Source organism: Phoxinus phoxinus, assembly GCF_949152265.1.
Source record: "Phoxinus phoxinus genome assembly, chromosome: 13".
NCBI classification, from domain to species: Eukaryota; Metazoa; Chordata; class Actinopteri; order Cypriniformes; family Leuciscidae; genus Phoxinus; species Phoxinus phoxinus.
The window spans coordinates 21682061-21698712 of record NC_136888.1 but is presented as its reverse complement, the minus strand read 5'-3'; the positions used below and the strand labels follow the sequence as shown (position 1 = coordinate 21698712).

The window sequence follows — 16652 nt, the reverse complement described above, 5'->3', positions numbered from 1 at the left end:
ACTATATGTACTGGATGGATGTTCCTTGTGTCCTTGGCTATTTTCCACCTCTCTCTGCAAGTCCTGACAGGCCGACACGCTCGGCCTAATGCACAGCGGTGGTAATGGCTGTGTGAATCGCATAGAGAGCCATGGAAGAATCAGAGCATGGAGAACCTCCCTAAAACACTGATAGCAGCTCTCTGAACCCAGCTGTTTATCTGACCGTGTCTCAGAGCAGCAAATCACCATGGAAATACACACATATATAAGACTTCCTCAAACAGACAAGGTTATTCAGATAAGAGTGAATTACTGCCCACAGGGCTAGAGCAGGAGAAAGATGGTGTGGTAAACTCATTCCCTCGACTACTCTGAGTTCAATTTAGACTTTTTAAACTATAGCAGAGAACTCCCAGGATGTTTTGCTGCTCTAAAGAACTCTATCTCTCAACTGTCACACTGCTAACCAGTGGAAGAACCATGTTGTTCAAACTGGCCCCAGGTTCAATCTCAGCACACACATGTTGGTTCCACCAACACAACATTAACCCTCACACATACCTGTTGATATCAGTAGATTTAAAGCAAAACCAGATTTAGCTGATGATTTAAGAGACTTTCAAATTGTGATGACCACAATGCTATTGCTTGTTTTCACATAAAGCTACTTATACACTACTGTTCATTTGTTTGGGGTTGGTAAGATATGTTTTGGAAAGAAGTCTCTTGAATACACCAATACTGTATTCATACATCTAATACAGTAAAAACTGTAATACTGTGAAATATTTTAGTATGTTTTAAAATGTAATTTATTACTGTGGTGGCAAAGCTGAATTTTCAGCATCATTACTCTAGTCTTCAGTGTTACATGATCCTTTAGTAAGTTTCGTAACAAATGTAAAAGTGTTTAATTACAATTTAATGCATTATTGCTGACTTTTTTTCTTTTTCTTTCTAAAAAAAATCTCAATGGCCCCAAACTTTTGAACGGTAGTGGAACTACTACATAACTTTATGAGCACTTTAAATAATGTAATACTATTTGATCTAATAACACACACATACTCAGATGTCCCTAAAGCGAAATTTTGATCAGTTTTATTGAACTTCGGGGTACAGTTCTGTTCTCAAAGTATAGCTATGCATTGCAAATGCAAACACATATACACAAATGTTCAGAAAAGACACACTCTCAGTACACATTTCTAATTAGCTGAGCTGGAAAGCAAGTTTTTGATTCTGCAATAGATATGCAGCAAAAATATGGTTTGATCAAAGATTATGTATAATAATACATCAATTATTATAATAAGAACATATTTAAAAATGTTCTCAGGGACACTGGAGTGCTCACTTTTTCATATATACGGTGTAAATTAGTTATGCATTTATGTATGTGGATGTATGCAATTCTCACTTTCACAAGGTGGCTGTCTGATAAAATGAGCAGTTTTCAACCCTCATATCACATTTACATGAAGACATTTAAATAAATAAGTGTATATAGATCGGCGAAGTTGGACTGGTTAACACTTTATTTCAATGGTCCACTTTAGACATTCTACTAACTACAAGTAACTTGCAACTACATGTCAACTAACTCTTATTAGAGTATTGGTAGACTGTCTGCTTAATATATGCTAACACTTTATTTTAATGCTCCCTTAAGAGACATTCTACTGACTAAGTATCTTTGCAAGTACATTTCAACTTATTTTACTAGTACTCTAATGAGAGTTACTGTAGTTGCAAAGTTATATCTAAAGTGGACTATGGAAATAAAGTGTAACCTGGGACTGTAATCGCTGGAAGAGTCATTTGGTTAGGTCTCTTTTTTGAGGGCCCTACGGCAGTGACCACAGCAGAGTGAGGGATTTAGATATAAACAGCCTCCTGACACTCAGTCATAATCCCTCACACATCCCTATATCAGGATTCAAACCAACAACCTTCGAAATGTGATTGCAATCGCTGCATTCCCAAATAGCGCCCACTAATTTAAACACGATTCTCTCCTCCTTCAATCGTAAAGTGTTCAGATCATTTTCCTGAGATTACAGCTAAACAGAATGCAATGCACAGGATGAGCCACTTTAGTTATTTTCCAACCCATTTGGCACAACAGTCCATGTGCCTCTCCAGCAAAAGCTTAATTCAAAAATGACTTATTAGCGAGCAAACAACAACACTATGCCATAGACCACACAAACACATACAGCCTAATCAAACTAAATCTAAATCAGGACTTTCTGTAGACCTCTGCAGACTTCTACTGGTTAATTGTAATATAACATTAATAGAATATTACATTATTATTAAGGCGAGACACTACAGGTGAATAGGGTAAAATTTTGAACTTACAGATTTCACCATGAAACTTTACGAGTTGATTACTCGCATTAATATGAGAAAAAAATGTATTTCAAGGTTTCTGTAAATGTATGTAGCTAATCAGGATATATATAATTAAATATGCACTAATTTGCATGTATTTTGAAGTGACGAATCTATCTGACCATTGAAAAAAACAAGGTGATGATTGAATGATTTTTTTATTTTGTTGACATATTTAAAGAAAAGACATTACCAGAGAGGGGATTATGAATATCTCCTTTTATTACCCTGTAAATCAGAAAACACTGCCAATAGCCTTAAAAAAATGATTTCCGCCCTATTTTTAGGCATAAAATGTCATATAAATCAGGCCAATAATGATATATCAACAAATCCCTCGGGACAAACCTTCACAATATAGTTAGGAATACGAAAATCATCACTAGGAGTGTGAGAAAAAACTCATTTCGAGAAAACGGCCTTTAAATATTTGTCAAAATTCCACCAATTTCTATTGAAAGCCATGAATTACAGACAAAATATGCTTTAGGTCCAAGTAAAATCCATGTTTCACACTGTTTAACATCCAAAACTCATTATTGCTTCATCCATCACTGATCATAACATCCAAAACATGACAACAGTTATAAATACAAACAGTATGAAATGTCAGAGCGCGTCACGTGACGATTCTGAACAAATCACGATTTTGGCATCAGCCATTGAGATCCCCGTTTCAAGTTAAATCACCCATTTTACTGTCATGATTGGTTGCTGCGAGATGATTTAGAACGGCAACTTTTGATGAATTTAGGCGAAATCTTTACACACAAACAGACAAAGTGTAGTAAAATAAAGACCTAAATGTGTATTTTGGACTTTTTTTTCAGCACAAGTCTGAAAGAACACATGTTATTGATTGTCTGCAGTGTCTCACCTTAATATATGTATATTGTATTGTGTGTAAAATGTATGTATATTATGATGTGTATATTCTATAGCCTAATACAAATGATACTATTTCAAATACAGTTTCAAACATTGCTGCATAACAGCATCATTGCATCTTCCCACCTATATCACTTCCGAACTGCTGTCAATGGCTCCTACCTGGTGTATGAAGACCTGGGCAGTGCGAGGACTGAGCAGCAGGATGGCCCGTCTGAGCGTGTCCCGGTAACGGTTCAGCTCCTCCATCCTCATCGTGCTGAACAGGGTAGAAAAGACCTGTGTCACATTCCGGTCAACCTGCTGTAGAGACACATCCAAACCCATCCGAGACGCCTGGTCCAGGAATCCACGCATCCCCCGCACGTCTGAAACAGGCAGAGCATGAGAAAAAGCTAAAGACGGTGGTTAAAAACCAAGAGTCATGTGCAGAGAGCTAAAAACAGTATTTAAGATGAAGAGTGAGATAGATCCAATATAGACTGAACCTTTGATTTACGATCAGAGGTTTCCAAAAAGAATAACTTTTGTAAATTTGCTTTAGAGATATTATGCTGAAAGGGATATTAACATCTGTTCTAGAGATCTCTTTAACTTTTGAAAAGAAAGTCTCTGTTCCTTGCTCTGGAAATTCAAGGAGTATAGGAAAAAGACTTTGCCCTTTTGCACATCACGGATGTCATGTCACGTTGTGCTCAGTCTAGTGAAGTGGCTTTTTGATGGCTTAATCGTCCATCATTGAGCATTCGAACCATCTACTCGCAGAAAGGACACTAGAACCGTCTTCTAAAAGGGTCAAAATGTGAGAATGAGACTTCAAGGTCTAATTAGAGCTATATAGACCAGTCATAAAAATGCAGGAATACTTCAACATAACTGTGCACATTTATGGTCTTCACTTCGAGCTGTAATTAAATTTTCATAGCATGACACTGAGGCAGTCAAAATGTTGTGACGAGCTTAACTTGTCTGCATCTTCTACACTTTCCCTTTCGTCTTTTATTCACTGCTTGAAAAAAAAAACACAGCAGAAGAAACAGAATACCTTCAAGAACCTGTCAACGTAAGGAAGCAAAACAGAGGAGCAGAAAATGTTTAGCCCATCTTTAGATTTCAGGGTGCTGACAGCAGCTTTGTCTCCCCTGCAAACAAATCTGAATCCGACTTTTTGTATAAGCTAGTTTTTAAGGTATAAGATTTTTGCAGTGGCCAGACCAGACCAACATTATCATTAAAATAAAATAAAATAAAATAAACACAAATTTCTTTAAAAAAAAAAGTAAATGTATTGATATTACCATTACCCACTTGACAAAGGCTTACTATGAAAATTAAAGATTTCCAAAATGCACAAACAAAAACAACAGGAGTACAACTGATTAGCAAATCCATATTTATAATATTCTGGGTTATATTTTCTTTTATCCTGTGTTAGTTTGTTCACTTTTTTTAAGGATGAGGGCATGTCACACAACCTTTGCTGTTGACATCTGTCTAATTTTACTAGACATGAGTGACATGAATTTGTGGCAAAATAATGTAGTTTGTTTGGATGTGTTTGGCATGTTTGGCATCAACAACGAAAATATATTTTAAAAGATAAATATTTTCTCTTGTGTCTTAAAAGTTGATATTTACGGGGAGGGTTTTAGCTTATTTTGCAATCCGGTATCAACAATTATATGATTTTTCCTGCTGCCCAACAGAGCTGTGAAACTTTTTTGGGTTGACAACCATAGTCAAAAAGTTATGTTTTTAAAATTCTGACACATGGTTAAGCAAAAAGTATGACTGATATATCTCTGTTTCTCTTATTTAATCACAACTTTTTTTAAATGTCCTGTCTCATATCTGCGTTGTATGATACATTTTTGTTTATTAATAATAATTATCAAACATATAATCAGATATTATCAAACTTTTATTGCATGTCCTTTCTTCCATGTCTGACATCAAGTCTATCTTTACATTTATTCAGACAACCACACAGTCCAGTTTTCAGGGTTATATTGCAACACAGGAAAGCTAATCAGACATCAAGAATGATCAAACATCTTATTATTTTGTACTTGGTATACTTGATCATAACTCACCCTCTGTGAACTGTTGTATACTACAAGCTGTTTCTATGACAACCTATCATCAAAGCACTCCCTTCACAACAGACTACATGCCCCACACCAGCCTCATGTGCTCTCAGAACAATAACCAAGAAGAAATTTGAGCACTTGAGCAAAGAAGCTGGACTAAATACACTAATGAAAACCCTTTCAGCTTAACTGGCAATAATCTAAGTAAGCTAGTATTATTTATTTATTTATTGCATTTAAATTGTTATTAGTCTCATTCCAAATGCCTGCAGGTCATCATGATGTATATTAGCATGTAAATACATGAAAAAAGGACAATGAAAACATGAACAATCATTATAAAAATAAATATGTATGATATATGTATACTAATAATATTAACAATAATAATTACTACTATTATAAGTATTTTATATATATATATATATATATATATATATATATATATATATATATATATATATATATATATATATATATATATATATTAAGATATAACTACTAGCATTATATACAATTTATAATAAAATAACACCACATTTTCTTCCATGACTCAATACCATGTAACATTTAGAAAATGATTTAGTGAATGGATGAATTAAGGCCCATCTCCTCAGCCAACATAGACGTGTAATGAAGCATGTGTTAGTGCTATATAAATAAAATGTTGAACAAAGAAACAAGTAAGAGAACGTTGAAGGAAACTGTGAGCACTTGTGGAGCAGCTCCATGATAACAGGTCATTTTACAGGTGATTGAGTAAGACTATAAGTGGCATTAGCAGTGCTTCCGTAGGCATTCGGAATATTCACAATCATTTCCATCAGCTGTTATTTCTGTAGAAGAGAAATAAATTTGACAGTTTAAGAGCAAGACTAAAGCGTGCTTGCTACATTAACAGAGCGCGAGTCCAGGTAATGGTAAATGTCACTTCACACTGCAATAAGCTGATGAATTAACTTTGGCTAAAACTATACATCAGGATGAACTGAATTTGAATCTTTTGTATTTGGGTACACTGCACATATGTAATTAATCTCAATGATTAAACAATCAAAATAACATTATATTTGCAAGATTCTTTGTTTTATCAATCTAAAACAATTTTTAATTAATTGATGCATCTCAAAAAGTGGCTGATAATATGTTAATAATACAGAGTCAGTATCTGTGCAAATATGAACATTCTATATATACTGAACACACTTTACAAATGAAAAACATTATTCCTAGGAAGCCACAATAATGCATCACTTAATCACCATATACAAACCAATCAAATTAAATCAGTAAACAACATATGCTCCTTTCTTGATGTTTGGTGTGACTAACGACTGACCAATCAATATTCACAACCAGCGAACACACCAGACACAATAGCTCAATTTCTCCAAACTCTTGCAGAGATTAGTTTCAGAATACCATTGTAATTCAATTATCACAGCTGTAGCTACAAACTGAAGAGAAAATTCAGTCTCTTGAGGATACGGTCTCAGAAATATATAAATAAAAGTTGTGTAGAAAGAAAGAGCTGAGAGAAGTCTTTTGAGAAACAAATTGGATTTGCTTAAAGAGTGTAATTATATATCTAAAGGCATATACAAGCTGCCGACTCACTGGGTGAGACACGGGGGAAGGAGGTGTGCAGGGAATCAATGGAGCTCTAACAATGAACAGTTTGATGTTCCCCTGGTCCTTCATTTGTAATGAAATTATTGGGTTGAAAAATAATAAATAATACAAGGCTTGTTCTTGGATTTAGAGCTTCATCTTGATTAAAACAGCATGATGTTGTGTATCTACATTCTAAAAAACTCTAACCCATCCACAAGAACTGCAGTCTGACATAAGCAATATCTTGCTAAGCTAAATTAATGTGAAGCTCTATCACAATATATTCAGAAAAATATTACTGAGGAGTAAGATCATTAATTTAAATAGCAGAGGACTTAAAATCACAACAACAAAGACTGTACTAGACCTAAATTGCTTCAGCATTTCATTATAACCATACATTAGTTCAGTGTTTTATAAATGCATCTTCACAAGATGACGTACATTGTGATGAATGGACTGCAGGATGCTTGATCTGTGCATTAAAGGTCATCGACCACAACCTTTCAAAAGATATGTTTAATTGGTTCTGCATAGGGTTAGGAGTTATGAAACCTCATCATTTGATCTTCTACAAAGGTATAGACAGTTGCTAGGAGATGGTAAAATCATTTTATCTGTAGTTTCTTTTCATGATTCTGTTTCTGTCTCAATCCACCGGCCTGTTGTACAGCGATCCGCGGGCTGGGGTGTGAGGATTACTCATGAAGGCCATGGGGAGCACACTTCCTAGAAAGACTTGGAATACTTATGTCCTAATAAATGAGAGAGGGTTTGGTTGATTGGGTCCACGTGACAGCGTTGCAGAATCTACAGTCATGGACACAGTTGCTCATTTAACTGTCTGTGACATGAACTGCCCAGAGACGTACCCTGAATGTAAAACAAAGCTTCGGTGTTTCTCTCTTCCTCTCCATCTCAACTTAGAGATGGGTTCTCCTTGTCTTGAACAGGGAGCCAATTAAAAAAAGGGACTCCATTATAACCCCAATGTTCTAACATAAGAGAGAGACTTATTAAAAAAGACCACAAGAGCGCATTCAGAACATTACAAAAAAAATGGCAAAAATGCAAAACGTATGCTTTTAAAATCTTACTGTGATTTTAACCTGAATTCAACAGGTTTAATAATTTAAAAAAGCATCCAAACAAAACAATACAATAACAACTGACAAAACGTAGGGGTGGTTGCAATGAGCGCACAACGAATGGAGTACAACAAACAAAGTCTTCAATCAAAATCTAACTAGGAAACATGTAGAAGAATAACAAGGAGTAAAGATACACAACCATGTATAACACAAACAATACTCAAAACAGAACCAAGGGAAATAAGGGCTTAAAAACACAAGGAGGCTAATCAACTGAACTCGAAACAGGTGCATAATATAATCAGTGTCCCTAGAAAGGCAAACTAAAACACAAAGAAACTAATGTAACCGTGACATACACGGGGGCTGCGTCCAAAATCGCATACTCTATTGAGTAGGTACTTATTTTGAATATAGTGTGTGTGGATGAATATAATCCAGACATACATTCGCCATGCTGTCATTATCATGTGACCACCAGCGTCAGTTGAGTCGCTTCACTGTCATTCATAAATCCTCTCCTGTGGCCTCATGGGACAGTAAAGCATTTATCGTATGCACACCTCAAAATCTCGCCAGAATCAGTAGGTCATCCGAGTACTTTTTGTCCAACTCTTTTATGAGTACTTTGAATTCAGACATACTCCTTTTGTCACATACAGTTTTTTGCCAACTATATGGAAGTATGAGATTTCGAATGCAGCCATGGCCTATGAATATACTCATGTTTATTTGCCCATATTTTTTATTAAAGATATGTTATAATAGCAACACTATGAATCGAAATGGAATGATTTCACTCAATTAGCCAATAGTTTTTATAATAAGTAAATAAAATGTCTGAAATCTATCTAGCTCTCTATGAAGTATTTTTTAAAAATAACACTAGCAACAACTTACGGTCTTTTTTATTAAAAAAATTAAATGAAATAACAATATTTCTGACTTAGAAAATAGACCCAAAACGTTTGTCACAGATCACTGCTTTTCAGAGACAAAATAAAAATAAAATTACCTAAAATCTGACTAAATATAACAAATATTGACATTCAGGTGAAATTACAAAATTGAGAAGAGCATAGTAATTTATTAAATGTAATGATTTTGTGCTATCTAAGGTCAAAAGAAAAGTTGGAGAGATCATCTGGCTCCAGGGTGTATCTTCATCTCACCCAATATGCTGAAATGATTGATTAAATCAAATGTGTAAATGCTTTAGAAATTATTGATTATTTTTAGTTCAAGATAAATACTTTTATAATTACTAATTATGTTAATACAAATAATATTCAATAGTAATAATACAATTGAAATGTTCAAAACTGTCAACTATTAAAACTCTCAGACAAAAGTCATCATCAGACAAGTAAGAGAGCAAATGCAAATCACTTCTCAGAACAGGTGGTGCGGTGATGAAAGATGCTATCCGTTCTACACTAGTGAATAAAGCAAAAGGACACATTACTCAGCGGCACACTTAAAAAAGGGACACTCATAAACTCTGGGACTGCTCAGCTAAATCCAAAACATCAATTAAACTGAGAACTCGCTTGCAAAACCAACTTTCGCAGGTCTGTGGGCCAGCTTAGTGTTGTTTATAATCTACATAACACAAAAAGATCTCAACATTAAGACGTTTTAATAGACTCACTTTATGGAGGCTGGACGTACACAAAAATACTGTAAATACAACTCAAGAGAGAAACAGTTGCCAAGAAACTGACGGGCCGACTATAAAAATCTCCACCTTCAGGCATTACCGTTCTTATTGCTTAACCGTTCCATTCCGTGCTGATCCAGTCCAGCTGGTACGGATATGGTTTCATTTTCTACTGTGCAACTTTACAAGCGTTTACAGACGATGTGAGATGTAGTGATGGCGTTATGGAGGATGAACAGATATTTCTTTTCATTTTATTATTAACTTGCAGTTAACTTCGCTCAAATAGTGCGTTTTAAAAACGCATAGTCTTTTATTAGATCTGGAAAATTATTCATTTAGAATAGCATAAACCGATAAATTAGCAAAATCTATTTTGTCTGATAGGCTACTACAGAAGTGTGTTGAATTCTAGAGACAAATAATTAACTTTACACGCTATATGAAAGCCTTTCACACAGCGATCCATCAAGGCTGTTTACTTGTCCTTCTAAAAATAATAGCACCAAAATAAGTTGGCTAGAGTAAATCAATGCAAATAATGAGATGAGTTTCTGCAATGCTATTTAAACAGACATAATTAGTGATAAAAAAAGATCAAATTGAAAGTAAAAGAGTCCACAGCAGTTAACAAGCTTAGATAGAGTAAAAGCATGGAGCAATAAACTATATAAAAGGTGTGTGTGTGTGTGTGTGTGTGTGTGTGTGTGTGTGTGTGTGTGTGTGTGTGTGTGTGTGTGCAACAGTCACTGAACATCGACTACGCTGGCTTGGGCATGTTATTAGGCTGCCTCAAGATCGTCTTCCACGACAAATCCTTTATGGTCAGCTCCATCAGGGCCGCCGTTCTGCAAGGGGTCAGAAAAAGCGGTACAAAGACCAACTAAAAACATCACAAGGAAAGTGTCAAATGAATCCATCATGCCAGGGAGAACTAGCAGCAAACCAAACCACCTGGAAGCAGCTCTGCCACACAGGAATAGTGCAGCTGGAATCTGAGAGAAATATAAGGAAACAACAAAAAGACTACTGAGACATACAACCATGCCTGCCCCTACAAACTCAGACTTTACGTGCACAATATGTAATGAAATTTGTGGGTCAAGGATTGGACTCCACAGTCATGAAAGAGTACACCGCAAATGAGGTGGAATGTCATCATCGGATACAATGGACCACCGAAGAAGAAGTGTGTGTGTGTGTGTGTGTGTGTGTGTGTGTGTGTGTGTGTGTGTGTGTGTGTGTGTGTGTGTGTGTGTGTGTGTGTGTTTTCAATCGATTTTTTTTTTTTTTTGATCAAATAATTGAACAATTATTTTTTCCGGTTAATATATTGTTTATTTTCGGAATAGTCTATTAATCCTTTGGTTAATTTGCCAATTAATAATAACTAAACTAATCTGAACGTTTACCTAAATGTACTATTTATGAAAAATATACATTTTATGTGTTTACTATGGCTGTTTTCACAGTCACTTCTTGGGATTTTTTCAGCAGCAATTGCTTACAAGTGTGAATCCTGAAATGTTCTGTCCCTTCAGGAGATTAACTGTAGCTGCTTGAATATGTTCATTCAGCTGTATGATCAAACACTGAAGTCACAACCACATTATAATTCTAACGAACCATAGCGGTAACTGTAGCAACAGTACCAAAAATGGCAGTGTTCATAAAACTGCAAATGATTGATGGTGCGTTATTAAATAAATGAGTTCATCCATTAGATATTTTAAATAACCAACAACTGCGTTAAATGTTTTGTAACCGGTTCCAGAGAGTATGTTTGAGCCGTGTCTCACAGCCTCGCACCCACTGCAGTTCGTATGAAACTGAATGCTGAACTGAGCCGTATTAAGCACAAAATATGGGACTGACAACAGTATTCTAGTGCTGTGTTAAACTTCACTGTATTAATCCAAATACTTATGCTGCCGCCTCATCGTTTTGAGGTAGGAGAGCCCTGGGATGTTTTCTTTTCAGATGCTTCTGCATATCATTTGTGCAGCTGTGGTTTTACAGACTGTGCAATGCACCATTTTATTTGGTCTCTTTTAAAAAAACACATACTTTAGCCACCATCAATGTGGAATGACCATAAACAGTGCAACGAATCGACGCATTCCATGCAAATCGACTGATTTACGTAATCAACATAATCGATTACAGCGACGCGTCATTCCAGCTATACAGTAAGTGCTTAAAAAAGTGCTTGAAAATGAGAAATTATAGTAAGAGAGTGAGAAAGACCTTCTTACTCAACTCAGATCTAGCCCTAGATGCATTAAGAGTTAGTTATAAAGCCAATGCTGTAGTTTTCTCACTTTATTCACATATAGGCAATTAGATTGTAATACAAAGCGGGAATCAGTGAGTATAAATTAAAGATCCATAAATGAACTTTAAATGAAGTCAAGGTGCATGCAGACACTATATCTCTCACATCAAACACTCACAAACTGTTGAGCCACTTTTTCTGGTATTTCATCCACCTGAATAGGAGTGACAGCTCTTTCAGATCAGTTTTCCATGCTTTCAGATTCTGGGTATATTTTTAACACACCCACAGCCTGCGGTTTTCAATTTGTACAGCCAGTGTTCCTGCACCAGTGTGACAGAAGTGACGAGAGCAGAACTGAGACTGAGATCTTGGATAAATGATTTTCTTCTCTTTTTCAAGCAGATTCATAATGTAAGATAATTTACGCACTGCTCCTCAAATGTCACTGCATTTTTGCTGGTCTAAAACCAGTTCTCAGTGTATCTATTTTTAACGTAGAATGAGCTTGTGAACATTAGCATATTCTATGAAATTATGGCTTTGTTTAAAAGTTTAAAGACAAAGGTGTAGATTTGTAACAAATATATATATATATATATATACAGTATAAAGAAAAGTTGTGAGAAAAGTGATTAATCTATGCCTATTTTTTTCAATCCATCACAGTTTTGAGTGATTATAATAGAAGCATTGAGTGTTATGTTGTCATCCGTATAATTAAAGTATAGATCTTGAGAATCGCTTCAACGATTTAACGTTGTCCTTTACATTGTCTAAAGCATCAGAAGAAAAACATCGATTTAATTGTATTTTTTCTCATTATTATTCATTTGTACAAAAGTACACAAATATAGACCGACTAAAAGGCAGGTAGATGGACAGATAAATACACAGAAATATAGAATGATAGATGGATATATGGACAGACAGACAGATAAATATTCTAAATAAACCCAAATGATAACACTTTATTTTGATGGTCCCTTTTGAACATTCTGTTGACTATACGTAACTTTGCAAATACATGTCAGCTAACTGTCATTAGAGTATTAGCAGACTCTCTGCTTAATATCTGCTAACTCTTTATTGTGATGCTCCTCCAACAGACATTCTACTGACTATAAGTAACTTTGCAACTACTGTACATGTCAACGTATTCTAACCATAACCCAACCAGTCTACTTACACTCTAATGAGAGCTATAGGTGCAACATTACTTATAGTCAACAGAATGTGTTAAAGGGACCATCAAAATGAAGTGAAACCAAACTAATGAACAACAACATGTCCCTACCAACCTATGCCCTTGCCAAGAAGCCTGTTATCAATGCGTCTAGTATTTCACATCCAGAGTGACTGTAGGGTGTCATGTTCAGTGCTAAGAGCTCTGCACCACGATCAATCATGTTATACGTCTTGATTGGGGCTTTCCTCTGACCTCTGCGATATGGTTTGAAGGATGTTACCTGCTCCAGGGTGCTTGGCGGTCTGACTCATCTCAGCCCATTGTCTGAACCTGCCTGAAGCCGAATTCAGTAGCAGTTATAGCCCTAGTATATATGCTGAGCTATTTAAAACACAGTTTAGCTGAATCTATTCTGAAATACTGTAGATGTGGACCACAAGGGAGCTCTGCTTTGACTGGGGGGGATCAAAATGCCCCATAGTGGTTGTGAGATGCTTTTCATCAAGACCTTTGAATCCGTGATGGCATCCTGTTAGCACAACAAACCACCCAACCCCAAAGCAAAGAAAGAGCTATGGGCAACAGAGACTTGCTTGGGATAATGGGGATTTTAAGAAGATAAGATGGGAACAAAAGGAGATTTGGCCTGCGTGATGGTTATAGTTCACTCAAAAATGTTTCTGTCATCATTTGTTTGCCCACGCAATAACAAGCTTCAAAAAGCACCATACAAGTAGTCCATCTATATTCCAGCTATATTCCAAGTATTATAAAGCACATGACAGCCTTGTGAGGAATAAACCATCATTTAGGTTGTTTTTCACTGATAATCTTCCCTTCCAGCAAGCCGTCATGCACTGATCATTGAGTCTGTGAGCTGAATTAGAGAATCACATCAGACCATGAACAAATCACTCAAATCTCAAAGGACTGATTCATTCACAAATCAAACATTGTTATTTTTTCTCATGAAGCTATAGTCATATATGCCAACTAGTCTCTCCCCTGTGAAGGATCCCTTTACCACTCTACAGATAAAGCATTGTCGGGATAATCTTTACATATCTACCCCGAAGTGATAAAATTCTGTCTAAAATGTTTTTAAGGCCAGACAAGTAGTTTGTTAAGGCTTGGTTTGTAGGGAATTACAAACCTGCGCACATATATTCAAATGCGTATAACTATAGAATTAATTCTTAATGCGCACGTGAGCGCCATCAGCGTTTCTCACAGGTTCGCGTTTAAAGTCTGTGTAGAGAGAACGGTGTCGTCTTAGCGGTCTCTAATGTTTCCTCGCTGAGGAGCCGAGACTGAACTCAGGCGCTCCAGGGGCACAGCGGAAGTGGTTGGGAGATGTAATGTTTCCGCAGTGTCGCGATGGTCATGTTCCCGCAGTGAGAAGGCTGGCTTAGCGTGCTCTAAGCCCATACATGCAAGGCAGCGTTTGTGTGAATTTTGGGTGAACTATCCCTTTAAAAAGCAAGCTAAATTAACCAAAGAATTCTTTGTTAAAATTCATCATTTCAGAGCCTGCAGCACTGCAGAGGAGACTGTTACAGTTTAAGTGTTAATTGGTGTCAATAGTAAGTACAAAGAATTTTTATGAGGGAGCTTTATGCTTGACCTTCTCCAACAAACCCTTTTTGTGTTTGTGTGTTGTTTTCAGGAAACAATATACTTCACATAAGACCCGACAATGAACAACAAACTTACAGTTAAAGCTGCAGAAATAAAAACCTTACTAATGTAAACTGCAAATGCTATAGCATTGCTTGTAAGCATATTCTGGGAACACTGAAACCCATAAATACATTTTACAGGCAGACACTGTAGGACTAAAAAACAGGGAAGATCAATTATCAGCTAATGTGTTTTGAGCCTGGTATTATTTTAAGGGCAGGTAAGGATTCAGGCACAAAACCAGGGTTGAGGCTAGGAAGTGTTGTAACAAAAGGTTGGTTGTATCACCCTCAGTTTACCCAATCAGAAATGAGCTAGAAGGGTGAAATAATGTTCACATTATGTCTACCACCTTCCTGACATGACAATATTAATTAATACAAATATTAATATTTCCAATGTTTATTTGCTGGTTTTAATTGAAAAATGTTTCCTATCTGTTTATCATTTACACTGCTGTTCCAAAGTTTGGGGTTGGTAAAAATTTTTTTTTTAAATAAGTCTCTTATGCTCACCAAGGCTGCATTTATTTGATCAAGAATACAGTTGTACTGTTAGGGTAAACGGTAAAGAGCAATCCTCATTCGTGGGCTTGATTACATTTTTAGAGAGGTCAGGTTAAAAGTTTTTTGTTAAAGGGGTCATGACATGAGAAACCAAATTTGCCTTGATCTTTTGGTAGTATATAAGAGGTCTTTGTACCATTAAAACGTCCTGCAAATTTCATAGCTTAAGACGTCCTCCCCATTATAAACAAATAATTTATTTAATCAAGCTCTAAATACAGCTCGTTCTGGAATCATGGTACGAAGTGACGTCACGGTACGAAGTGACGTACCAGCGTTTGCATATGACCGCCTCCAGCGCAAGACAACTACGCTTTAAGCGTACGCTCATTTCGTATCATTGTCGCGCCCGCGCGCTGCGCGCCTCACAAGTGTTCAGTCGACGGACCGGAGTGGGTCTGTGTACAGGGAAATTACGATGCCACGCAGATGTGCTGTTCCTGGCTGTGGACAAACAACATCTTTGAATACGCTGCGAAAGATCCAGTCGTCAGGGAAAAATTGTTTGCGGTTAGTTAGGCACTATTGTTTGCGGACGTCTCAGTCACGGCAGTGTTAGTTTAAGCGTTTGTTCTATACATTTGAAGGATGACTGTTTTGAGAACAAATCCCAAAATGATGCTGGCTTTGCCAGAAAACTGTTGCTCAAAGATAAGTCCGTGCCGACTATTCTGGGCTCAACAACGACGACACAAACTGTAAGTAATGTATTTAAAACTTTAAACTACTTTTTAAATACGCCGAATCCGCAAATGTTCTGGCTGGGGGCGTTAATAATTGATGCATAGGCACTGACGTTAGCCAATCATAACAGTGGGCGTTGACACTGAACTCTTAAAGGGGAAACACCCCCAAAACAGACTGTTTGAATCAGAGGATGAGAAACAGGGTGGGAAAAGGTCATAAATCACTACATTTTAAACGTTTTTTGTAAAAAAAAAACTATAGTAATACTATAAGTGCACCTAAGGGAACATAATAATAAAATAAAAAAACCCATGTCATGACCCCTTTAATTAGGTCCGACATAGAGACAATTCTGGTTTGACATCCAAAATGTATTCCCATACAGCTGAACATCACTGGCTCAATGAAGAAATCAGAAGGTTAACCTAGTCCATGTTTGATATATACCTTGACGGTTTCATGGTTTTCAAAACACTACAATGCTGAAGCTAGTTAACAACTGACAGTCTGCCTTTTAGTTTGCTAGAGTCCAC

At 36.3% G+C, this 16652-nt stretch overlaps 1 protein-coding gene across 13 annotated transcripts in view; it reads right to left on the bottom strand.

Moving 5' to 3' along the window:
• grid1a (glutamate receptor, ionotropic, delta 1a) overlaps positions 1-16652 on the bottom strand; it is a 309909-nt gene that overhangs the window by 82857 nt on the left and 210400 nt on the right. For all 13 annotated transcript variants that reach the window (XM_079633397.1, XM_079633398.1, XM_079633396.1 and 10 more), the window contains one exon: positions 3430-3635. In XM_079633397.1, coding sequence (XP_079489523.1) covers positions 3430-3635 — 206 coding nt within the window. The remainder of the gene's footprint in view (positions 1-3429; positions 3636-16652) is intronic.